Genomic DNA, 21,738 nt, shown 5'->3' with positions numbered 1-21,738 from the left:
CCACATAACAATAATTGGTGCATGCGCACCAGAAGAGGGAAAAGAAGAAGACGGTAATATATTTTTTCAAGAATTACAGAATGCCATAGATAAAACACACAAAACCTATTTACTGCTGATAGCAGATTTAAATGCCAGAATAGGAAACAAACAATCAAACAAAAAATACAAAACAAACATAGGCAAATTTGGCGAAGATACATGTAATTAAAATTGTCACAGACTGCGAGATTTTTTCATTTAAAATAATATGAGAATAATGAATTCGGTATTTAAACACAAGGAAATACATAAATATACTTGGTCAGCCAAAGAATGCAAATCAGCAATTGACTACGTTATCACAAAGTTTAAATCAGCCAGTTAATTTTAGACGTAAGAGCATATCGAGGCTTTGAAGTAAACTCTGATCATTAGATGGTGTCAGCAAAAATTTGGTTTAAACCAAAGTGGCTAAAAATACATAAAACTGAAAATTCTTAACAACCGAGTTACAAAATATCTTCATTACAGGATCCCCGGGTTAGACAACAATATCAGAAACGCACAAACTGAAAACCAGAACCCACACATGAATCAAGGGACTAAAAAGGGACAAAACACACACATTTCAAAAGCAGAACAGAAATCTTAGGAATAAAGTGCACAAGGATTAGAGAAAGAGGACTACGAGGCTGGAACAAAGAAATAGAAAATATAATAAAAACAAAAAAGAACAGTTACCAGAAATGGCTAAATTACAAAACAATACAGGCAGAAAAAGAGAATGAAAGAAACAGTGCAATTGCAAAACGAGAAATAAGTAAAAACAGAGAGAGAGAGAGAGAGAGATGGAACAGTTACGTAACAGAACTAGAAAAGGAAATATTTAAGCCACAACCAAAACCTATGAAGTAATAAAATGCATTAATAAAGGAATAAAACAAAAGATCAAAATAGAAACAATAGATTTAGAAAAATGGGTGGCCTATTTCCAAAATCTCTGGATAGATGAGAAATAAAATTTTATAAAACAAAGAATGACCTACCAGAAAATATCCCAATATTAGAACTAAAAATTACAATAAAGAAGATGGAAAATAGGAAAACACCAGGAGAAGAAAATATAAATATAGAACTATAAAAAAATGCAGGAGAAAGATTTAATGAAATACTTCGGGAAAAACTCCAAACGCTTTGAAAAAAGCACTGGTTATCCCAATCTAAAAAATGGAAATAAGGACGATTGCAATAACCATAGAGGAATCAATCTGCTCTAATAAAGGATATAAAATATATGCAGGAATATTGAAAGAGAAGCTACAGTATTGTAGAGGATAAACTACTAGAAGAACAAAACAGTTACCAAAATAGCCGATCCTGCAATGATCCAATATTTACTTAAAAATTATTAATAGAAAAAAGAAACACACGTGGTCTTTATTGATTATGAAAAAGCCTTTGACAAAATTAGTAAACAAAAACTGTTTAAAATATTAACCGACTTAAACGTACCAAACCAACTTTTACTATTTTTATACAGATTGTAATATAATTATAACAAACAATCTGGAAACAGTAAAACCCATTTGGTGTACAAATCACCCCGCAAATGAAGACAGATACCCTACTATTTGCAGATGATCAAATAGTATTAGCAACATCAGAAGATGATTTACAAAGATCATTAAAATCATTAAATGATATCTCAAAACAACAGAATATGACAATATCTGAAGAAAAAACAAAAATATTGCCATTGAAAGGTGAAAACCCAATAAGAAGTAAAATAGTGATAGATGATGACTAAACATACACATGTGACCACAGAAATAAGATATTTTAAGAAGTAAATATTTCGTCCTAAGTATCGCAGGACATCGTCAGTATGCAGTTAATTCAAACAATACGAGGAATCACATACAGCTAGGACGCATGCTTACAATGGAATCCCTCTATGCGTGCAGTAGCGTGCTATAGAATTAAATTAAAATTTATCCTAAAAAAGGGGGGGTTACATTAAAATGAGATAACATATCAAATTATTTTACACAATTTAGGATGACAATTTCCCAGACGTTAGGGATAGTGAGAACGTTATTACGGTTCAAATTGGGTCTGTGACGTAGGGCTTCAGCACTTTCTTTGTATAAACGTTCATATTTATACAAAGAACTATGTAGAAGTTTGGTCTTTTTCCAAAGGATCCTGTGGTTTCGAGACCAGATTTCTGCGGTTTGATAAGACCGACCATTAGCAAACGCATTTCGAAACATCAAGACCATATCTGTCGAATCAAATCGCAGAAATCTGGCCTCGCACAACACGGAATTGAAAACCCACATCATTCCATCCATTGGAAAAAGACCAAACTTCTACATAGTTCTTTGTATAAACATGAACGTTTATACAAAGAAAGTGCTGAAGCCCTACGTCACAGACCCAATTTGAACCGTAATAACGTTCTCACTATCCCTAACGTCTGGGAAATTGTCATCCTAAATTGTGTAAAATAATTTTATATGTTATCTCATTTTAATGTAACCCCCCCCCCCTTTTTAGGATATATTTTAATTTAATTCTATAGCACGCTACTGCACGCATAGAGGGATTCCATTGTAAGCATGCGCCCTCACTGTATGTGATTCCTCCTAATGTTTGAATTAGCTGTACTGAAGATGTCCTGCGATACTTAGGACGAAATATTTACTAATTAAAAAAAATCTTATTTCTGTGGTTATTTGTTTTTGTTTAGTCATGAATGCTTCACAGGTTTCATTATAGAACAAAGTGATAGATAATAAAATATTAGAGCAAGTAAATACTTTTAGATACTTGGGATGTGATTTATCATAAGAAGAAGAAAAAGACAGACACCAAAATATCAACCTTTGTCAAAGTAAATGGCATAATAAACAATATATTTAAGCCATCCCTAGTACAAGAGCACACTACAATCAGACTATATAATGTCCTGTCAAAACCAACTCTACTATACGCAAGCGAAACACGGACCATAAAAAGGAAAAGATGAAAAACGAATTCAAACAGCAGAAATTAAAGTTCTCAATAAAACAGCTGGATATACCCAGTGGGACCATAAAACAAATGAAGAAATTTTGCAATCCCTGGAAATAAAACCAATATAAGACAGTATAAACAAAACTGAAGAACATTTAAATCGAATGGACAACAGCAGACTACCAAAAATATTATACAGATACAAACTAAGCGGGAAAAGAAGAATCGGAAGACCAAGGAAGGGATGGACAAGATCGGAACAGGCCACTTGGCCTAAATTCCATGTTAGGAAGAAGAAGATTCTGGATAGTTTGGAGCATCACACGTAGGTTCCTCTCCCACTGCTTACCTCCAGTTGATTTCTCATCGTCGCTCGTTTCTGCGTTATTGCTATTTAATGCGTATTTGAATATTCCTCGGAACAGGCCACTCCCGATGCTTGCTCTAATCATGTGCGAACTAGGGGAAGCCGCTGTTCAACATTCACTCTGCTATTTTATTGGGATAGCCTCCCCCATATCACCGTTTTGTCCAATGAATACATCACTGTCCTGTTATAAAATTAATCGCTGGTTAATATAGTAAGCTGACTGGAACTGACGAAGTGTGTTTATCCATTGGATGATCCTTAACTAAGAAAGTATTTGCTTAAAATATTAAAACCATAAAATTTACTTACTCTGTTAACCGGTATCCGCTGTCCATACAGAGTCTCTAAACGTAGAAAAAAAGAAGATATTACAAACAATGTTATACAGGAATACATCTGATATTTCTTTACGAATGCACACATTTCAATTAATTTGCCCTAAAATTTTGGAATTTCATTAAAACTTTGTTTTTCTTCTTAAAAATAGACAAACGGTTACCTACCAGAGATAATACACTGGTGGTGTAATAGACCTCTGGAATAAGTAGATTAGTAAACTAAGTACAGTGTGTACTTAATTTCCTTAAGAAATAAATTTCTTAATTTCCTTGAGAAATGCTCCATAAAATTATATCCAGTAGGATTTCCTTTTATGGAGCAGCTACACACACACACACACACACACACACACACACACACACACACACACACACACACACACACACACACACACACACACACACACACACACACACACACACACACACACACACACACACACACACACACACACACACGCCAGCACACATGCGTATCCTTTGTTCAGTATTTCATTGCCGTCTTTTTTTTCCCTAGACAATTTTTAAGTGCAGTTTTTCAGATCTCCCGAAAAATAAGAACATAGACCAACCGGCTGACGATAAATCTGGAGGATCCATTCTAAAATGTACTGCAATATATATATTATGTACATGTGATATCCTAACATCCTTTTCAGTTACTTCCAACGCAGCTTTTTGTTCATCCTCCCGTTTCTCCTAGCAAAAATAATTATGCGTAAGAAGTAATGTTTCGTCAATACTTATCCATGTGATCACCTCTTTGTTCACTAATATTCTTATTCTTATTCTTCTTATTATTATTGTATATTCTCATCTCATAGTTCTCACAACTCACCTTTCCAGGACTTTTCACATTCACACTTTCGCTAACAAGTAGACTCATTAAATGCATGGTATGATATTCAGTCCATTTAAATACAATCGATCCGTGTTTGTATTTAAATCCTATCTTTGGCAATGTTAAGTATTATTATTCTCATCACATATACATAATATTTATAAATATACCATCAACATTTTCTGTTGGTTTTCACATTTATTTTGGGCTGATTGTTTGTTGCAAACAAATAAAAATATTTTCCTTATATATACAAATAAGGTAAAATATATCATCACATAGTGTTCATAGTCTCCACAAATATTTAAAATAACTTCATGAATGTTTACAAGATTTCATTTATTTATTTTTTCTATGTGCAACCAAGGGCAGAAGCCATTCTGGTTACAAGAAAATTAAATTTCTTCGATACAATCTCTTCGAAATGCAGTGACTGACTCTTTGACGGCTCACATAAGAGTGCGCTTGTCGGAATATATTATAATCATAATTGGACGTGATATATAAGCTATAGTAATCTCTTATGATACACGTTTAAAATAAAGGCCAACATTATTTATTCCCGTGAGGTAGTGTCTCTCAATCTTTTTCCAAAAGCATATTTTGAGGTTATTGATTTGATTTCATTTGGAACTTTATTGTAGCTGCTTGTTGCTGGGTGTTCAAAGGATTTATGAGAAAATTCTTTGGTCATCTTGGGTACTACCGGAAAGTTCCGGCCGCAGCTTAAACCCTAGTCTACATTATATACCGAAAAACTTGCAACGTTCTTCCTTACATATAATAGGCAACCATAGAGATATAGTTTCTGCAGTGGCAAAATATTATGAATGACAAACAGATAGTTGGTTGAATGTGCTTAGCTCTGTTTTGTATTCGTATCAACGGAAGCGGATTGCTGTAATAATATCCATCCCCAGCACGTGAACCATATTTCAGTGAAGAATTTACCCAAGAAAAGTATAAGCATCTTAAGAATGCTGAATTTACCAATTTTTTAACATAATATATTCCTTTAATTATGAACCTGAACTTATTTGCTAAGAAAGTGGTTCCACTTCAAATTGCTATCGATAGGAAGGCCCAAATACTTGACTGTTTTTGTTTTTTTGATTGCAGCTGTGGATGTCACTACATTTCCTTTCATGCCATTTTATGGTTATGTTGTGGTCTAGCTTATCTGTTAATGTGAAGTATCTCGTTTTATCGGAATATATTTTAAGTCAATTATTTCCTCTAAACCATTTATTTAGTTTTAACATATCAGGATTAATCCGATTTTCTAGATCCTTGAAGGTCGTTCCGGTGTATACTAATGCCGTGTCGTCAGCGAAGGATATCATTTTGCCAAAAAAGTTTGTATTTACATAGATCATTAAAAAATATTAAAAGTAGTATGGGTCCCAGCACCGACCCTTGCAGGTCTCCGTATTTTGATATTTTTGTTGGGCTATTTAATGTGCCGTAGCTGGTATATTGTTTTCTATTATTCAGATGGGATTTGAACCAGTCTTTAGTAAGTCCTCTAATGCCGTATCTAAACATTCTCAGTAGTGGTAAGTAACTCCAATAGCTCTTTTCGGTATTGAATCCAGGTCTAAACCCATATTGATTAGATGTGTAAAAGGATATGGTATTTAGCTAGTTCAATATTTTCCAATATTTCCAAATTCCGAAATTCTCCAATATTTTCTCCAAAATATTAGAGAAATTGGTAAAAAATGTATTAGGAACTTTTTTAGGAAACAAACCACTTCTCTAAGCACCAGTATGGGTTGAGACAGAAACTAAACACTGAGCACGCGCTGCTGAACTTCACAAATTTGAGTTGTTCATCACAGAGCCAACACAAACTAACAACAGCACTCTTTCTAGACCTGCAGAAAGCTCTTGACACAGTATCCCACGATATTTTTTTTTAAAAAAAATGGAAAATATAGGAATTAGAGGTTGTGCGCTTGACTTGTTTTAGAGTTATTTAACGTGTAGATCACAAGTGAAAATCAACAAATGTTATAGCAATTTCGTTCAGTACAAGTTTGTGCTGTTCCCCAAGGGTCTGTTCTTGGGCCAGCACTATTTATAATTTACATCAACGATTTCTGTGACTTAAAATTATCAAGTAAAGTAAACACCTTTGCAGATGATACCGCATTGATATTCACTGCAGATTCTGTAAATGATATGCAAATATGGTAATCACAGAATTGAAAATAGAGACAAATTGGTTTCAAGTGAACAAACTCTCTCTCAATGCTGGAAAAACAAAATTTATAATTATTATTTTCACGGCTATTTCACCTGCTTTCGTTTAGGAGGGTCCCTTTATTTCTGTCATTGGCTTTCTACTTAAAAATTCTTAGGGCATTACTGATTTATTATAGAGACAAATATGTGCAGAATAATAAAGGAAGAAATTTCGGACATACCTTGTTTGGATGTTGTTGGCTGTCTTCTTTCCACGATGTTCATACTTTAAGCAAGGTACGTCCAAAAGTTCTTCCTCTATTATTCTGCATATATTTGTCTCTATAATACATCAGTAATGCCCTAAGAATTTTTGAGTAGAAAGCCAATGACACAAATAAAGGGGCACTCCTAAACGAAAGCAGGCGAAATAGCTAAAAATAATCGTTTTAAAGTGGAGTAACATAGGAATTTTCCAGAAATAACAATTTACAATTTATAATATTTAAACTCAAAAATATACCTAATAGTAAAACCAGTTTCTCCATCCATCCATTCCTACAACTGGAACTGCAAAAGTCACCAAACTTGTAAGAGTATGGAGATAGAAAATGTGAATACTGTAACCTACCCAGGATTACAAATAGACAGCAACTTAAGCTGGAAACCGCATATTAGAGAAGTTTTCAACAAAGTAAGATTTACGCTATCTCGAGTCTTCTTCTTAAAGAGATTCTTAACTCCGACAATTTTAAGAACGTTATATTTCGCCTGGATACAAACTGTTATGCAGTACGGTATACTAAGCTAAGGAGGAATATGTCACATCACACCGACACCATTAATCGCTTTACAAAATAAATTAATACGCATTTTAACCAACATTAAATACACGGAACGCTAAATATACCGAATAAAGTATCCTTCCATTAAGACAACTCTATATTTACAAGATACTACTTTTCCTAGAGACTGATAACCAGTACTTAAATATTAGAAAAGATGCTTCCGCAGAACAGCAGGCTTACCAGTACAGTAACGAGGGTAAGAAGCGCCTGTGGCAAATCTCTAACTTGCGACTCCCTAACCCAAGAATGACAAAAATTTTGAAAAATTTAAATGTAACAAGTTAAATTTTACTAAAGGCAATATGCTAAGTACTTACTATATTAATCCCATCAAAATGAGTTGCAGAATGTATGTGTCTAAAGCGGCGAATTGCTGAAATTTCAAAATACAACACAAAATAACGGACTTTTATATGTATTTATTTATTTATTTTTTTTACGTTTTGTGCCCCAAAACTAGTTGCGCCCTTGGGGCGCCTCTTTCGCCACGCCTTCGTTATGGCCCTGTTATGGCTTACAATATTTTATTATTAAACACAAAAAGAAATAATAAAATAATACCAATTTGTTTGGCTCTAAAAGTCTTCGCCGACTTACCGCTCTTAATACGAAAGGAAAACAACATGAAAATCTGAGTAGACACTACCTAAATGTTATAAGAATATTGAAAACTTATTTACAATAATTGTATAAAAGGAAATTAACCAAGGTATTATTTCTGGGAAAATTCCCATTTTACTTCTCTAAGTACAGTAATCCTCGTATAACGCGGATGTTAGGTTCCATAGAAACGCGTTATATAAATCGCGTTATCCATGAAATAACTTCCTGACTTTCTTTCCAAGTCAAATCCTTCTGCTAATTTCTTTCAACTGAATTCTTTAAACGATTCATCACAATCAGAATCTTCGGCAGAACTTTTCCCGCTATTTGGTTCGTCGTCATCTATTAGTTGTACCAGTTTCTCCTCATTTAAATCTATTTCTCCATCAATTAATTCACTAATTTCGTTTTCAACCATATCACAATAGCCCCCTAAGTAGCCATTACTATAAAAATATTTTTTTTTATATAAAAAAAAAACATTACATATTGTATGTAACTCACCAGAAAATGAAGTGCTCACCTTGAGATTAACAAACTTATGATTTCTAATGCGCTTTCCTGGCAGAAAACTTTCAACAATGAACTTTATACGGTAAACAATTGACTAGATGCGCGCTAAAGACTATTTCCCCTAAAATAAATCCGCTACTTATAATTACATGCGCGATTCTGGCAGATGCAAATTTAACGAAGATAAAATTTGATTTTAAGTGGCTGTGTGAAAAATATATGAAAAGATAAAGGGTTACTACAATTTGTAAAGTGTATTATATCGAAACCGCGTTGTATAAGTACCGCATTGTACGAATTACCTGTAAACTATTATTTTTATGCTATATAGCCTACTTTCTTTTAGGAGTACCCCTTTTTCTCAATGTCATTGGCTTTTTGCTCAAATCTTAGGGCATTACTGACGTTTCATAAAAACCGATATATGAAGAATAATATAGGAGGAAAATTCGGACATCTTTTTGGATGTTGTTGGCTGTGTCCTTGTCCCAGCGATATGCATTCATCTGCTGTTAAAGGAAGGGGGTTTGGGAAAAGTGGGGGGTAAAGCAATGTGGGGGGAATTATTTAAAAAATCTCGGGTTTTTTATATGTATAATAATATTATTATTAAGGGTGGGCAGAGAGCGGTTTGGGAGGAGCGGAAAAGAGAAGGATCTGAAAAAATATAAACTATTTTTTGGGGGGGAAGAGGAAGGATTTATTGGAAAAGGTCATGGGTGAGAGTAACGGGGAGTGAGCCGTTTCGACCGTGCGTCGACTTCGGAACCCATGAGGGAAGTGGACGCTATGTCATGTCGGCTTGGTGTCCTAATTTTTATGTTATGAGGCTTCCAACACTCGGAGATTAGGTAGGGGGTCGGTGGACGTTGATTAAGTTTTCGTCACATTGTATGGCTATCGTTTCCGACATTCAAAGCATTGCTTCGTTGTCTTGTCCGTCTATTATTAAGGGCTTATCGATTTGCGGGATGCGTTTCTGTTCAAGGGCATGGACTGCTATTTCTGATTTCCCTGTACTTTGTATTATGTTTATCTTTTTGTTGTTTCTTTTTTTTTATCGTTTAAATGTTCTGGAATAGGGATGTTACAGTCACAGAAGTGTTCTTGAAATCTTGCCCATAAAGACCTGATAGTCGAACCTGTGTAGGTGAAATCACAGTCTTTTTGGCAACGAAATTTGTAAACAACGTTGTGGTGTTATAATAATATTTTGTGTGTGTGGGAGATTTTGTAGGTTTTAGAAGTGTTGCCAATTTTTGGTTTGTGGTGAGCATCAACGTATAGTCGGTGTGTTTAAAATGTATTTGTAGGCTTTGTATGTGTTCTGGATGTGTGGCAGTTTGATAATGTTTGGTGTTGGAAAGTCTGTTTTGGTTGTTGGATTGTTTTTACGGGATTTTGCTGTTTTGTTGGCATAATTTATTAGTTGTGCTGGGTAATTCCGATTTGAAATCACACATTTATAACACATATGTTTTAATAACACATTATTATTGCCCTAAGATTTGAGTAAAAGCCATTGAGATTGCGAAAAAGGAGCACTTCTAAACGAAAGTAGGCTATATAGCCATAAAAATAATAAAAAGAAATTAACGAATTTATACGAAAAGAAATTAACCAATACAAAATATTCAAGTAATTACTGAACGGCATTGTTCTTATTCACGTGTACATATGAGTAGTACACACACACATGTGCATATTATTATCTAAATATATTGTCAATGTTTTGTGGTCTATTTATGCCGTGCAATTGTTATCCTTCTCGTAACGCGGGTGAGCTCATGCTTTTCGGTTAACACAGGAAGTCATTGTTTTAAAATTTTTCATTTTGGAAAAAAATTAAATGAATGATATGCAAATGATAATGTAGTGTAATAATAACTCAATAAAATGAAACGAAATAATAAAAGAGAACTATTCAATTTGTTTTCTTTCCGATTTCCATAAACTTCGTGATTGTGCATAGTATCGACATTGGGCTGTAACATCTGATTCCATCTCTGCCACCTCCTTTAAATAACTGAAGCAATCCCTTTGGAGTGTTCTACAAATTTTCCGCGTTCAAGAGATTTATTAAGGATACGTGTAAAGAACTTTAACTTATGTTTAAGGATAATATTTAGATTTTCGACATTTAAATGTTCACATCCCAGATTTTTACCCTTTTTTAATCCGATTACTACACTCTTTACCTCTTCTTCATTTACTGCGTTAGCTACTTGGATTCTTAATCCACGGAAGACGACTCAAGTAATTTATCCTCTCTGGGAGAGGATAAATTATTTCAGAGGATAAATTACTTGTGTAATTGATCCTCACTCCCTCTGAGAATTCACGTGTTGTTGCTTCGTATTGCCAATTATCATGTTAACCAACCCCCCTTCTTTACTTTTGTCATTCAGACAAGAAAGAAATTTCGATAGGACATAATAAGCTCTTTTGCCTGCTCTATTTTTTCCTTTAAGTGTTTATAAAATATTTTATTTTAATGTTCAAACACTAAATTGTAAGGATTCTTCCTGCGCTAATAATAATCATCGAGCTTTTCTTTTTTCCGTATATTTTTTGGTTCATCTCTTATCCAGCATGTTCGGGAACATCCTTTTTAATAATAACTCTTTTGTGGTATTATGTGAGCATATTTAATCACTTTGAAACATTCCTCATAATAACTGATGTGAATCTAATATATCGTTTTGAGACAGTTCATAATTTTTTATGTAATTCTCAAATTTATTATAATTGGTGCCAGTTTCGAGAGATTTCTGATAACCCGCCCAGATCATGTCAACACTGTTAGGTAATGATAGATGCAACAGTATAGAATGAGGATCTTTTATTTGGCTAAAATAGATTGCAGAGCATACCTCACAGGCCATTTTGTTTCTTATGAATTCACTTACTGAGTTGTTCGCTTCTCTCGTATTGGCATCGACTTGTGCAAGAAACCCATGTGTAGATAATATATTTTCATATTCTTCAACGTTGCTATTATTCTTATATGAGTCCTAATTAATGTTCCCCACTAGTATGAGGCCTTTAGGACATTATTTAGCTCTGATAGAAAGATATCAACTCGGTCATCATGTGCACGGTGTGTAGCAAATATATTTATATTTGCTCTACACCATATGATATCGTGTACGGGCTATATACTAGTATCATAAATCATCACAGTTCCAGCACTGTGCGTATTTGATTCCAATTTATGAAAATGAAAAGTATTTTTCCTAGCGTACAAAATTAATCGCCTGAACGATTATAATCACGACGGTCATAATACGTGTCGTAATTAACGAGAGAATAACGATCAGTTTCAAGTTGCTTGATCCATATTTCAATTAAATCTAGTACATCTTCATATATTTCGATTTCTGTGAAAGTAACATTAAATTATCGGAATTTGACCTTAACGATCTAATGTTTACATGATATAAGTTGGCGTTCTTGGATGAATTTGAAGTAGTATCAAAAAAAAAAACTTTTTTACGGAGGTTAGATCATATAACTTTTTACAGCTGACAGTTGCACCAAGATCTAAGTTATTCATGCGCTCTCTTAAGTCCATTTAGGTCTTCATTGTTCCAGTTATTCATAAAATTGTGTCATTTAGATTTGCTCCCTTCTTTGACTGTGTTTATTGAGGTCGTCCGGTGTTTCTATCCGTATCGCTTTTGTGTTGGGCGTTCTTTCTCATGAATAGTTTACCATCTCTTACCCATACATACTTGATTGCACCCCTTGCTTTCTTTAGTTTCGCTTCATAAAAGATTTGCTTATTGAGATTGGTCAAGTGATCGTTTCTGTAGACGGGCACCGCTTTTAACTGTTCATCAAATTGTTGGGTTGTAAATCTTGTTGAGTTGTCTTACCTCCGTCATCCATTTACTTTTAATATTCTTGCTCACTAATTGGATAACAACTGGCTTGATGTCTGTTTTTCTGCTGGTGGGTATTCCGTGGGCGTGTAGGATGTCCTCCCTTTTAATTCCAAGCAGAGTCACCAATATTTTAGTTAATGTATGCATATTTTCATTACGAGCTTTTGGTAAACTTTATTTCGATATTGTTCCACCTGGAGCACTGTTGAATTTCATTAAATTCGCATTTAACTTCATTGATTTGAGTTTTGAGTATTTTATTTCGATTTGTTAGTTCTGCTATTTTAGTGCACAACTCCTTGATTAGTTTTTCATTGCATTCGGCTTTCTTCTTTAAATCATGAATACATGCAAAGTTGTATTCCAGCGAATACTTCAAATCGTTTATTTCAACTTTAAATAATTCTTCTAATTGCCTTCTTATCGCGGAGTTATCGTCTTTAATTTCTACTTTGATGCCGTTTAGTTCTAATATCTGACCCTCGAAGTTTCTTAGAAAAACTCTCATGTTCGTTTCCCCGTCATCTTTATTTCATGCTTCAGTTGATCCGTCGCTGATAGTCTTTAGTCTGCTAGTAGCTTCGATGTCATTTTTGGGAGAAGCATTAACACAACCCTGGCATTTCCATTTTAATTTCTTGTCCTTCGACATTTTTTGAAATTAGACTCCGCAGTGCCTACACGTGCATGATGATAATATTCACGAACATTCCAAAGAACATTGCAGTAAGTCGCTTTTGCCTATCTTATCTTGGCTGCAGACATAACTTGGCTGGTGACCTGGAGGGAAGATTATTTGCTTGGTACCATTCATGTAAAGTTGGCAGTCGTCGTAGCACGTAGGGTCTACAGTGACTGCAGCTCTTCTGGTGCAGCCTGAAGAACGTGGCTATAGGAATTTTTGACAAACTAGATTTTCAGGAACCACTCGTTCGATTTCGATGATTAATGTTTTTTAGATGACGTTTCAGCTGAGCACGTTTTAAAAATAGTTATAATAAGGCGATTTCTTACATTTAAGCATGGGACAGGAGCAGAAACAGCACGCTAGCGTTCGCTATGCGCCCTCTATCCGGAAAGGTATCAGATTTATCTCTATCGATATTCCTGTCGTCTACATGCTGAACATTATTAATAATCCATTCGTTCTGAATTCTAATTATTAAAATCAGATATTATATTCTTTTTTACATCATATTTAATGATTTGGTTTATTGATTATTATTATTGCTATGTCACCCTTTGTGCGCGAAGTCTGGAATGGCCAAGATGGCAGAAGAATCAACACTGACTGATCAAGGTCATGACAGCAAGATGTGCGGCACATCGAAGGCACACTCCTGACATCTAAGGGACTTGTGGCCAGCCGTCGTGGAAGAGATCGGAGCCTCACCACGTATTTATCCATTGTCAACCATGAAACACACCATGTCACAATATGAAGTTAGAGATGTGGTTGAGACCCCTGCAACCATCAGCACGTATAGCTACAGGGAAGACGAGCTTGAAACCGGGAATTGTAAGACAAGAACTACTAAGGTAGTGTTTGAAGATAATATCCAAAACCCTCCAGGGAGGATATTCTCAGATGTCCCTTGTCTGAAAACCAGGAGCAATCTCTTGAAAATAGTAACATGGAACGTCAGAACACTCTACGAGGCAGGCAAATTAGATAACCTACTCCAGGAATTAGAAGTGATGAAGGCCGATATTGCAGGTATCAGTGAAGTGAGATGGACAGATACAGGCATAATAATAAGAAAAAATCACATTATGATCTACACTGGCAGTGACTTACACCTTAATAGAGTAGCGTTTGTCCTAAGTACTAGAATTGCAAAATCTCTACATGTATATTGGCCCATAAATGACAGAATCATAACAGCCAAAATAACTGCACAACCATTCAACCTGTATGTTATCCAAGCATATGCGCCAACCCAAGATCGCCCAGATAAAGAGTTGGAACAATTTTATGAAGATATCCAAACTGCAATCTCCAGTGCTAAGTCAGTTGATGTTATTATAATGACGGGCGACCTCAATGCAAAAGTGGGCTCAGAAAAAATCTCATTTTGCATGGGAAACCAAGGGCGTGGAATCAGAAATGAAAGAGATAAAAGATTAATTCAATTCTGTGAAACCAATGACCTAATAATTGCCAATACACTGTTTAAAAATCCTCCCAGAAGACTATACAGCCCTGGAAAAGCCATGGGGATATCTATAGAAACCAAATTGACTATATAATAATAATAAGCAAAAGATTCCGAAATGCAATAACACAAACAAAAACCTATCCTGGAGCAGACATAGGATCGGACCACAACCCAGTTATTGCAAAAATCAAAATCAAACTTAAGATACCAAGCCAACCATTCATAAGAGAAGCTTATAATTCAGACTCACTTAACAACCGAGAAGTTAAAGACTGTTTTATAAAAGAATTCACAAAATCCCTTAACAAGTCTGGCACCACAACTCACATAGAAAATAGAACACCAATTGATGAAATTAACATGAACTGGCAAACATTCAAGAATTGCATCAATGAAGCAGCCAAAAATACGCGCCCACAATTAAAAAGGAAAAGGAATAAACCTTGGATGAATTAAAAAATACTGACGTTGATGGAACAAAGAAAAAAGTTAAAGAACAAACCTGAATATAAAAGCATGAATAAAGAAATAAAAAAGAATGCAGGAAAGCCAAAGAGGAATGGATTAAATATAAATGTACAGATATAGAAAACCTTGATAGAAAACACAGAAGCAGAGAAATGCATGAAAAGATCAGAGAAATGACAAGCAGGACAAATACAGCGAACCATGCAAGTGTCATTAGAGACTCAAGAGACAATATTCTAATGGATAAAAAAGAAATCATCGAAAGATGGATTGAATACACAAGGAAATTATATGAATAACAAAGAAATGATATTCCTGAACAGACTGATTTAGAAGGACCATCCATTTTACTCTGTGAAGTTGAAAATGCCGTCAGAAAACTAAAACCCCATAATGCTGCAGGAATAGATAACATCTTGGCAGAATGGTTGAGGGCTCTCGATGAAGGAGGACTGAAATTTCTAACAAAAGTATGCAATAAAATATACGAGACTGGATTTCTACCCAAAGATATTAATCACTCAATTTTTTCATTCCAATTCTCAAAAAAAAAAAAAAAAAAACCTACAAGATGTGAAGAGTTCAGGACAATCAGCCTCATCAGTCAAGTATCAAAAGTTCTCCTATACGTTATTCTTGAAAGAAATAAAAGAAAAATAAACATAGGAATAAATGATACACAAAGTGGCTTCAAGGAAAATGTAGGTACAACAGAAGGTATTTTCAACGTCAGAACCATCATAGAAAGATATCTAGAAAAACAAAAAAAAGATGTGTACCTCTGCTTCATAGATTACAAAAAGGCATCCAACAATGTCCAAAATGAACAATTAATTGAAATTCTTTCAAAAATAGGCATGGATGGAAAAGACATTAGGCTATTAACTAATCTTTACTGGGAACAGACTGCATCTTTGAGAATAAATAGAGAGACCTCAGAAGAATTCCCAGAAAAGGCTGTGTCTTTTCTCCATTTGTCTATGAGTCTTATTTTGTCTATTCCTTGAGTGGTCTTTGGTTTTAGTTGTAGGATTGCTTCTTTCAGTTCCTGTTTTGTTATGGGTGGAAAATACAAAAAACTACCGGCTTTGTGTCGGTAGTTTTTTGTTGATCGTTGGTAGTTTGTCTTTTTTGAGTTGTGTGATGTTGTTTGTGAAAGCATGGTTGAATGAGTCTGATAGTTCCTCTTGGTTTGTGTCCTGACCGAAGCTTTTTGCAATAAAATCTTGTGGTGAAGGTTTCTTTTTTCGGGTTACTAATTCGTTGAGTGTAGCCCATGTTTGCTTAATGTTGTTGTTGTTATATTCCATGAATTTTTGGAAGTAGTAGCGTCTTTTTGCCCTACGAATTTTTGTTGTTATTTTATTTCTTGTGTTTTTGTATAAGGTTTGTAAATGTGTGTTACTGGGTGACTTTTTAAGTTTTTTCCATAGATTTTTTTTTTCAGTAATAGTATTTAGTATGTCGTCATTTATCCATGGATTGTGGTCTGTCTGTCGCTTCGTTTGTGTAGGTTTTGTTGCTTTTTTGTATATTTCTGTGAAGTTTAGTTGAAAATTTTCGTATAATGTTACTGGTGTCGAGGCTAGCTGGTGAAAGGACGTGCTGTCGGAGAGATCCTGAGAGATTTGTGATATATTTTGACTTATTGATGTTTTGGATTTAATGTAATGGACCTAATTGTGTAATTTTGGTATATTATTGGAGTTTTATTAGCGTGGTTAGTGTATTAAAGTGTTTTATAACATAATCTATGTCGGGAAGTCGCCGCTAGATGAATTCGTAATGTGTAATGTTCGTGCAAGATAAGATAAGTATTATTTTCAGTTATCATCGATAAAAATTACTTAATATTGTGTAGTTTTGTTTGCCTTGCGTATTTTAGTGCGTCTGTTTGTGTGTTTTGGTGTGTTATAACGTATAATTTAATAAAACACGTTGAAAATAAGTATGGCACCTGTGCGAAGGAAAATGGCGGCCAGTAATGATGGTTCGCCATCTTTATCATAGAACGATAGTATAAAAGAAATGAGTCAGTTTACTAGCTGTGAAATGTACGCTTTACTGAGTGCGGTCGGAGTGTGGTTAGATGATAATAAAGGATTGAATGTGTGTAGAAAATGTAGGAAGAATGAGGAATTGAAGTGTATTTCGGATCGTGAGTGTGATATTTTTGGAAAACTTCAGAATGAAGAAAATAGGGATATGGCAAGAAATGGCAAGGTTGTACATGAGAATTGTGAGAGTGTGAATGATAGTATTAATGGTTTTACAGAGAATAAAAAAGATGAGATAGATGCATTAAGTGAGATCGCGTTGTTGAATGGTGCGATACAAAGGGCAAAACAGCAGCTAGAGCATATGAGCAAATGTTGACTGAATGAACCAGCCAATAATAAAAGGCATGATAGGAAAAATAGACGTATGAATGTGAAAATGAACAAAATGAAGGATAGAGTGCTGTATGGAGACTCGTTAGTACGAGGTGTGTTAGTAGAGGATTTGACAAAATCGCACCAACCTGGTGCGACCATAAAGGACGTAACTGAGTCTATTAGAGAGCAAAAGGAAAGGGTGAAAGAAATGATAGTTGTGGTAGGTACGAATGATTTGAAAGGAGATAAAATGGAAATGATAGAAGACCTGAATGAATTGTTTGAGGTAGCAAAAGAAAAGAGTGAGAGAGTTAGAATGATTAGTCTTTTGCCACGGTATGACAGTGAAATGTTTAAAAGGAGGGCAATAATTGCGAATGACTTTATGCGTGGGTTATGTATGGCGAGTGGTGTGGAATTTGTGGACGTGTGGAGTGAGTTCGATGGGCGAAAGGATCTGTATAAGATGGATGGCTTGCATTTGAATGGTTACGGTGTAAGAAGACTTGAGAAAGTGTTGCTGAATGTAGTGGATGTGCAAATTCAGGGAAACTAGATTTGTTAAGGTGGGGGGAGTAGATATACAGTCCTTATGGAGGCAGTTGAATGTAAGAATGAATATAATATGCCCGAGCAAATAAGGACAACAAATCAGAGTGGGATAGTTAATATAAGGCATCAAGGTAGGGTTGGGGCTAATGGGGGTCTTAAATTCATGTACACTAATACTAGGAGTATTAGGAAAAAGAAGGAAGAATTTTTGGCCATGGTTGGCACTTCCAGACAACAGGTTATTGGTGTTAGTGAAACATGGCTGACTGTAGATGATATTGCTAGTGGGATTGAATGTGATGGGTATAGTGTGTTCAGGAAGGACAGAGAGAATAAAATGGGGGGAGGAGTATTGATGATAGCTGATGAGCTGCAGCCAAGGAGAATAGAAGTTGAATTGCAGGATAGAGAAAAGAGCACATTTGAGTCCATTTGGTGTGAGATCGTGGCTAGCAGAACTAAATATACAATTGGGTGCTGCTATAGACCAGGTGATGGAAAAGATGGTGGTGACAGTATGCACAAGCAAATAGAAGAAATGAGTGGAAGGAGGGTGATTATTATGGGAGATTTCAACTATGGTCGCATTGATTGGAGTGAGGAGAGGACACACGGAAGGAAGGAACTGGATTTTATGCGGTTCTTAAGGGATAACTATCTACGACAGCATGTAATGGAAAATACTAGGGGTCAGAGAGTGCTTGACCTAGTAATTACATCTGAGGATTTGGCTGTAACAAATATGACCACATTGCCACCAATCGGTGAGAGTGATCATAGGATCTTAACTTGGGAGGTGGCTATAGGTGTAGAATTTTCAATTAAGACAGGGTACATGTGGAATTATCGGGCTGGAAAGTATGACACACTTAGGAGTTTGATTGGTTCAGTGCCATGGCATGTACAACTGCAAGGACTAGAAGATGATAGTGCATGTGAGGTAGTTAAGAAGTGCTTGCACGAAGCATTGGCTGACTGTATACCTAGAGTCCGAATAATAAATCAAGTAGGGGTTAAATGGATGAATAACACCATTAAGCTTGAGTTGCAAAAAAAGAAACAACTATGGAGGGAATTTAAGGAGAAAGGTGACCGGCAGGCACATAAACGGTATAAAGCACAGGCCAGAAGGGTGACGAGTGTGGTAAGAAAAGCAAAAAAGGATTACGAACGAACATTGGCCATGCAGGCTAAAGAGAATCCTAAAGAGTTTTTTAGATATGTAGCAAGTAAAAGGAAAAATGTACATGGCAGAATGATTTTAAAGAATGCCGAGGGTAGGGAGGTAACCGAATCAGTTGAGATAGTTGAGTTACTGAGTGAGCACTTTGCAAGAATATATCATCCAGGTGGTGATATATTCTTGCAAAAAACATTGCAGAAACGAATAAACCAGTAGATTATACGGGAATTGTGGTGAATGAAGTGGAGGTAAGTAGTCTATTGCACAACTTCAATGTCAATATATCTGTGGGATTGGATGGTATACCAGCTCGTGTTGTATACCAGCTCGAGAAGCAGCTAAAGAATTGTCAGTACCCTTGACCATTTTGTTTAATTTGAGTCTCGGGTCTGGGTTAGTCCCGAGCGGGTGGAAAGAGGGGAAAATAGTTCCACTGCATAAAGATAGTTCCAACACTGCTGTTTTAAATTACCGACCGATTAGCATATCAGGAATCATTGTCAAGGTCTTAGAGAAATTAGTCAAGAAAAGAATACAGGATTGGATAGATGAAAATGGGATATTGTATGGGGGACAACATGGTTTTGTGAAGGGTAGATCATGCCTCAGTAACTTGCTCAAGTTTTATAACACTGTGACGGCTGAACTGGATAGGGGTAATGGGTTTACAGTGATTCTACTGGACCTTGCCAAGGCTTCTAATAGGATACCACATAGAACCCTAATCAGTAAACTGGAGCAGATGGGGATAGATATAGGGTTGGTGAGATGGATAGGAGGGTGGTTGAAGGAGAGATATCAGAGAGTGGTTTATTCAGGAGTGAAGTCAAAAAGACGTCTTGTGACTAGTGGATTGCTGCAGGGCCTCTGTTCTTGGACCACTGCTTTTCAATTTGTTCATCAATGATATTGGAAAGGATTTGAAAGGAAGTGTTCACTTGTTTGCTGATGATGCAAAGCTGGGTAGAGCAATTGTGAGTGCACAGGATGTCAAAATTTTACAGAATGATTTGGATAGTTTGGAGGACTGGGCTAGGAAAAATGGATGTCAATTTAATGTGGCAAAGTGTAAGGTTATGCACTTTGGGGTGAAAAGACTAGCAGCAGTATATCGCATTGGTGGAACCATACTCCAGGAGATTGATGACGCCAGGGATTTGGGAGTGTTGCTGGAGTTTAGGAGGCACATTGCAAAAGTAACTAAAACAGCTCACCAAATCACTTGGCTTCTGAAAAATACTTTAACATGCAGAGACGAACAAGTTGTTGTTCCTCTGTATTGAGCCTTGATAAGACCCCATCTGGACTTCTGTGCCCAGTTATGGGCACCAGGATTTCTTCGTGATGGGGAGGAAGTGGAGAGGGTCCAGAGACGAGTGACCAAGATGATAGCAGGTCTGTGGAATGAACCTTATGAGAATAGGTTGAAGATTTGTGGGTTGCAGAAATTGGACGATAGGCAAAGGAGGGGTGATATGATTGAGACATTCAAATTACTGAAGGGTTTTTATAAGATTGATCCAGAAGATATTTTTGAAAATATGACTGGTGGTGGGAGGACTAGGGGCCATGCTTGGAAGCTGGGCAAGAGCGTGGTTGACAAGGGTGTTAGAGCTAGGTTTTTTACTTGGAGAGTGGTGAATGAGTGGAATAAGCTTCCAGGTTCTCTTGTGGGAGCTACGACTGTGAATGAGTTCAAGGCAAGGTATGATATATACTGTGTGAATTTTGAATAGTTGTTCTTGACATGATGTTAGGACCTTCTTCGATGAGTCTGTCGACTCCTTGGAGTTTCCCGGAACAATAATAATAATAATAATAATAATAATGTTACAGGATCGTTTATTTTAAGTAGGGAATTCCAGTCTGTATTTTTTACTTGGTTATCGACAATGCTCTTTAGTATGATCGAGTTTTGTCGACTTTTGTGGTGGTGGGAGGGGGGGGGTTGGAAACATAATAAAACGAAATTGAGACAAAGTAGTGATCGGTAATTTTTACGTTAATTACTGATGATGTATATGTATGGATGGGAGCCCGTATTTTGATATGATCAATTCATGATTGTGTTAGTGAGTTATTGAGTATTTCTTCTCTTGTTGGGGAGTTAATGGTAGGGTTTATGTTGTACTGACTTAGTATATCAAGATATGTGTTAGTGGTTGAAGAAGCGTGGTCAAGAGTATTTATGTTAATGTCTCCTATTACGATGAGCCTGTGTGTTGTACGGGGTTCGATGCCACTTAGCCATGTTTCTAACTCGTGAAGAAAACTCAGTGGATTATTATCTGGGGGTCTGTATATTGTGTTTATTGTGTATTTTATGCTATTGTGGCTATTTGTGAGTTCAAAAATTAGTGTCTCCGCATGTTCGAAGTGAGTTTGTTTTTCTGTCTCATTGTATTTTTCTTTGA

At 35.7% G+C, this 21,738-nt stretch overlaps 1 protein-coding gene across 1 annotated transcript in view; it reads right to left on the bottom strand.

The window, feature by feature from the left end:
* Positions 1–21,738, bottom strand: part of LOC150095178 (uncharacterized) — a 251,994-nt gene that overhangs the window by 117,939 nt on the left and 112,317 nt on the right. Inside the window, exon 4 of the mRNA XM_090411216.1 lies at positions 7,902–7,957. Within this exon, the coding sequence (XP_090267342.1) occupies positions 7,902–7,957 (56 nt within the window). The remainder of the gene's footprint in view (positions 1–7,901; positions 7,958–21,738) is intronic.

Source organism: Typopeltis vanoorti, chromosome 21, assembly GCF_054136105.1.
Source record: "Typopeltis vanoorti isolate ZY-2024b chromosome 21, IOZ_Tvanoo_1.0, whole genome shotgun sequence".
Classification (NCBI taxonomy): domain Eukaryota; kingdom Metazoa; phylum Arthropoda; class Arachnida; order Uropygi; family Thelyphonidae; genus Typopeltis; species Typopeltis vanoorti.
The sequence above is the reverse complement of the archived record's forward strand: the minus strand, read 5'-3'. Positions and strand labels throughout refer to the sequence as shown.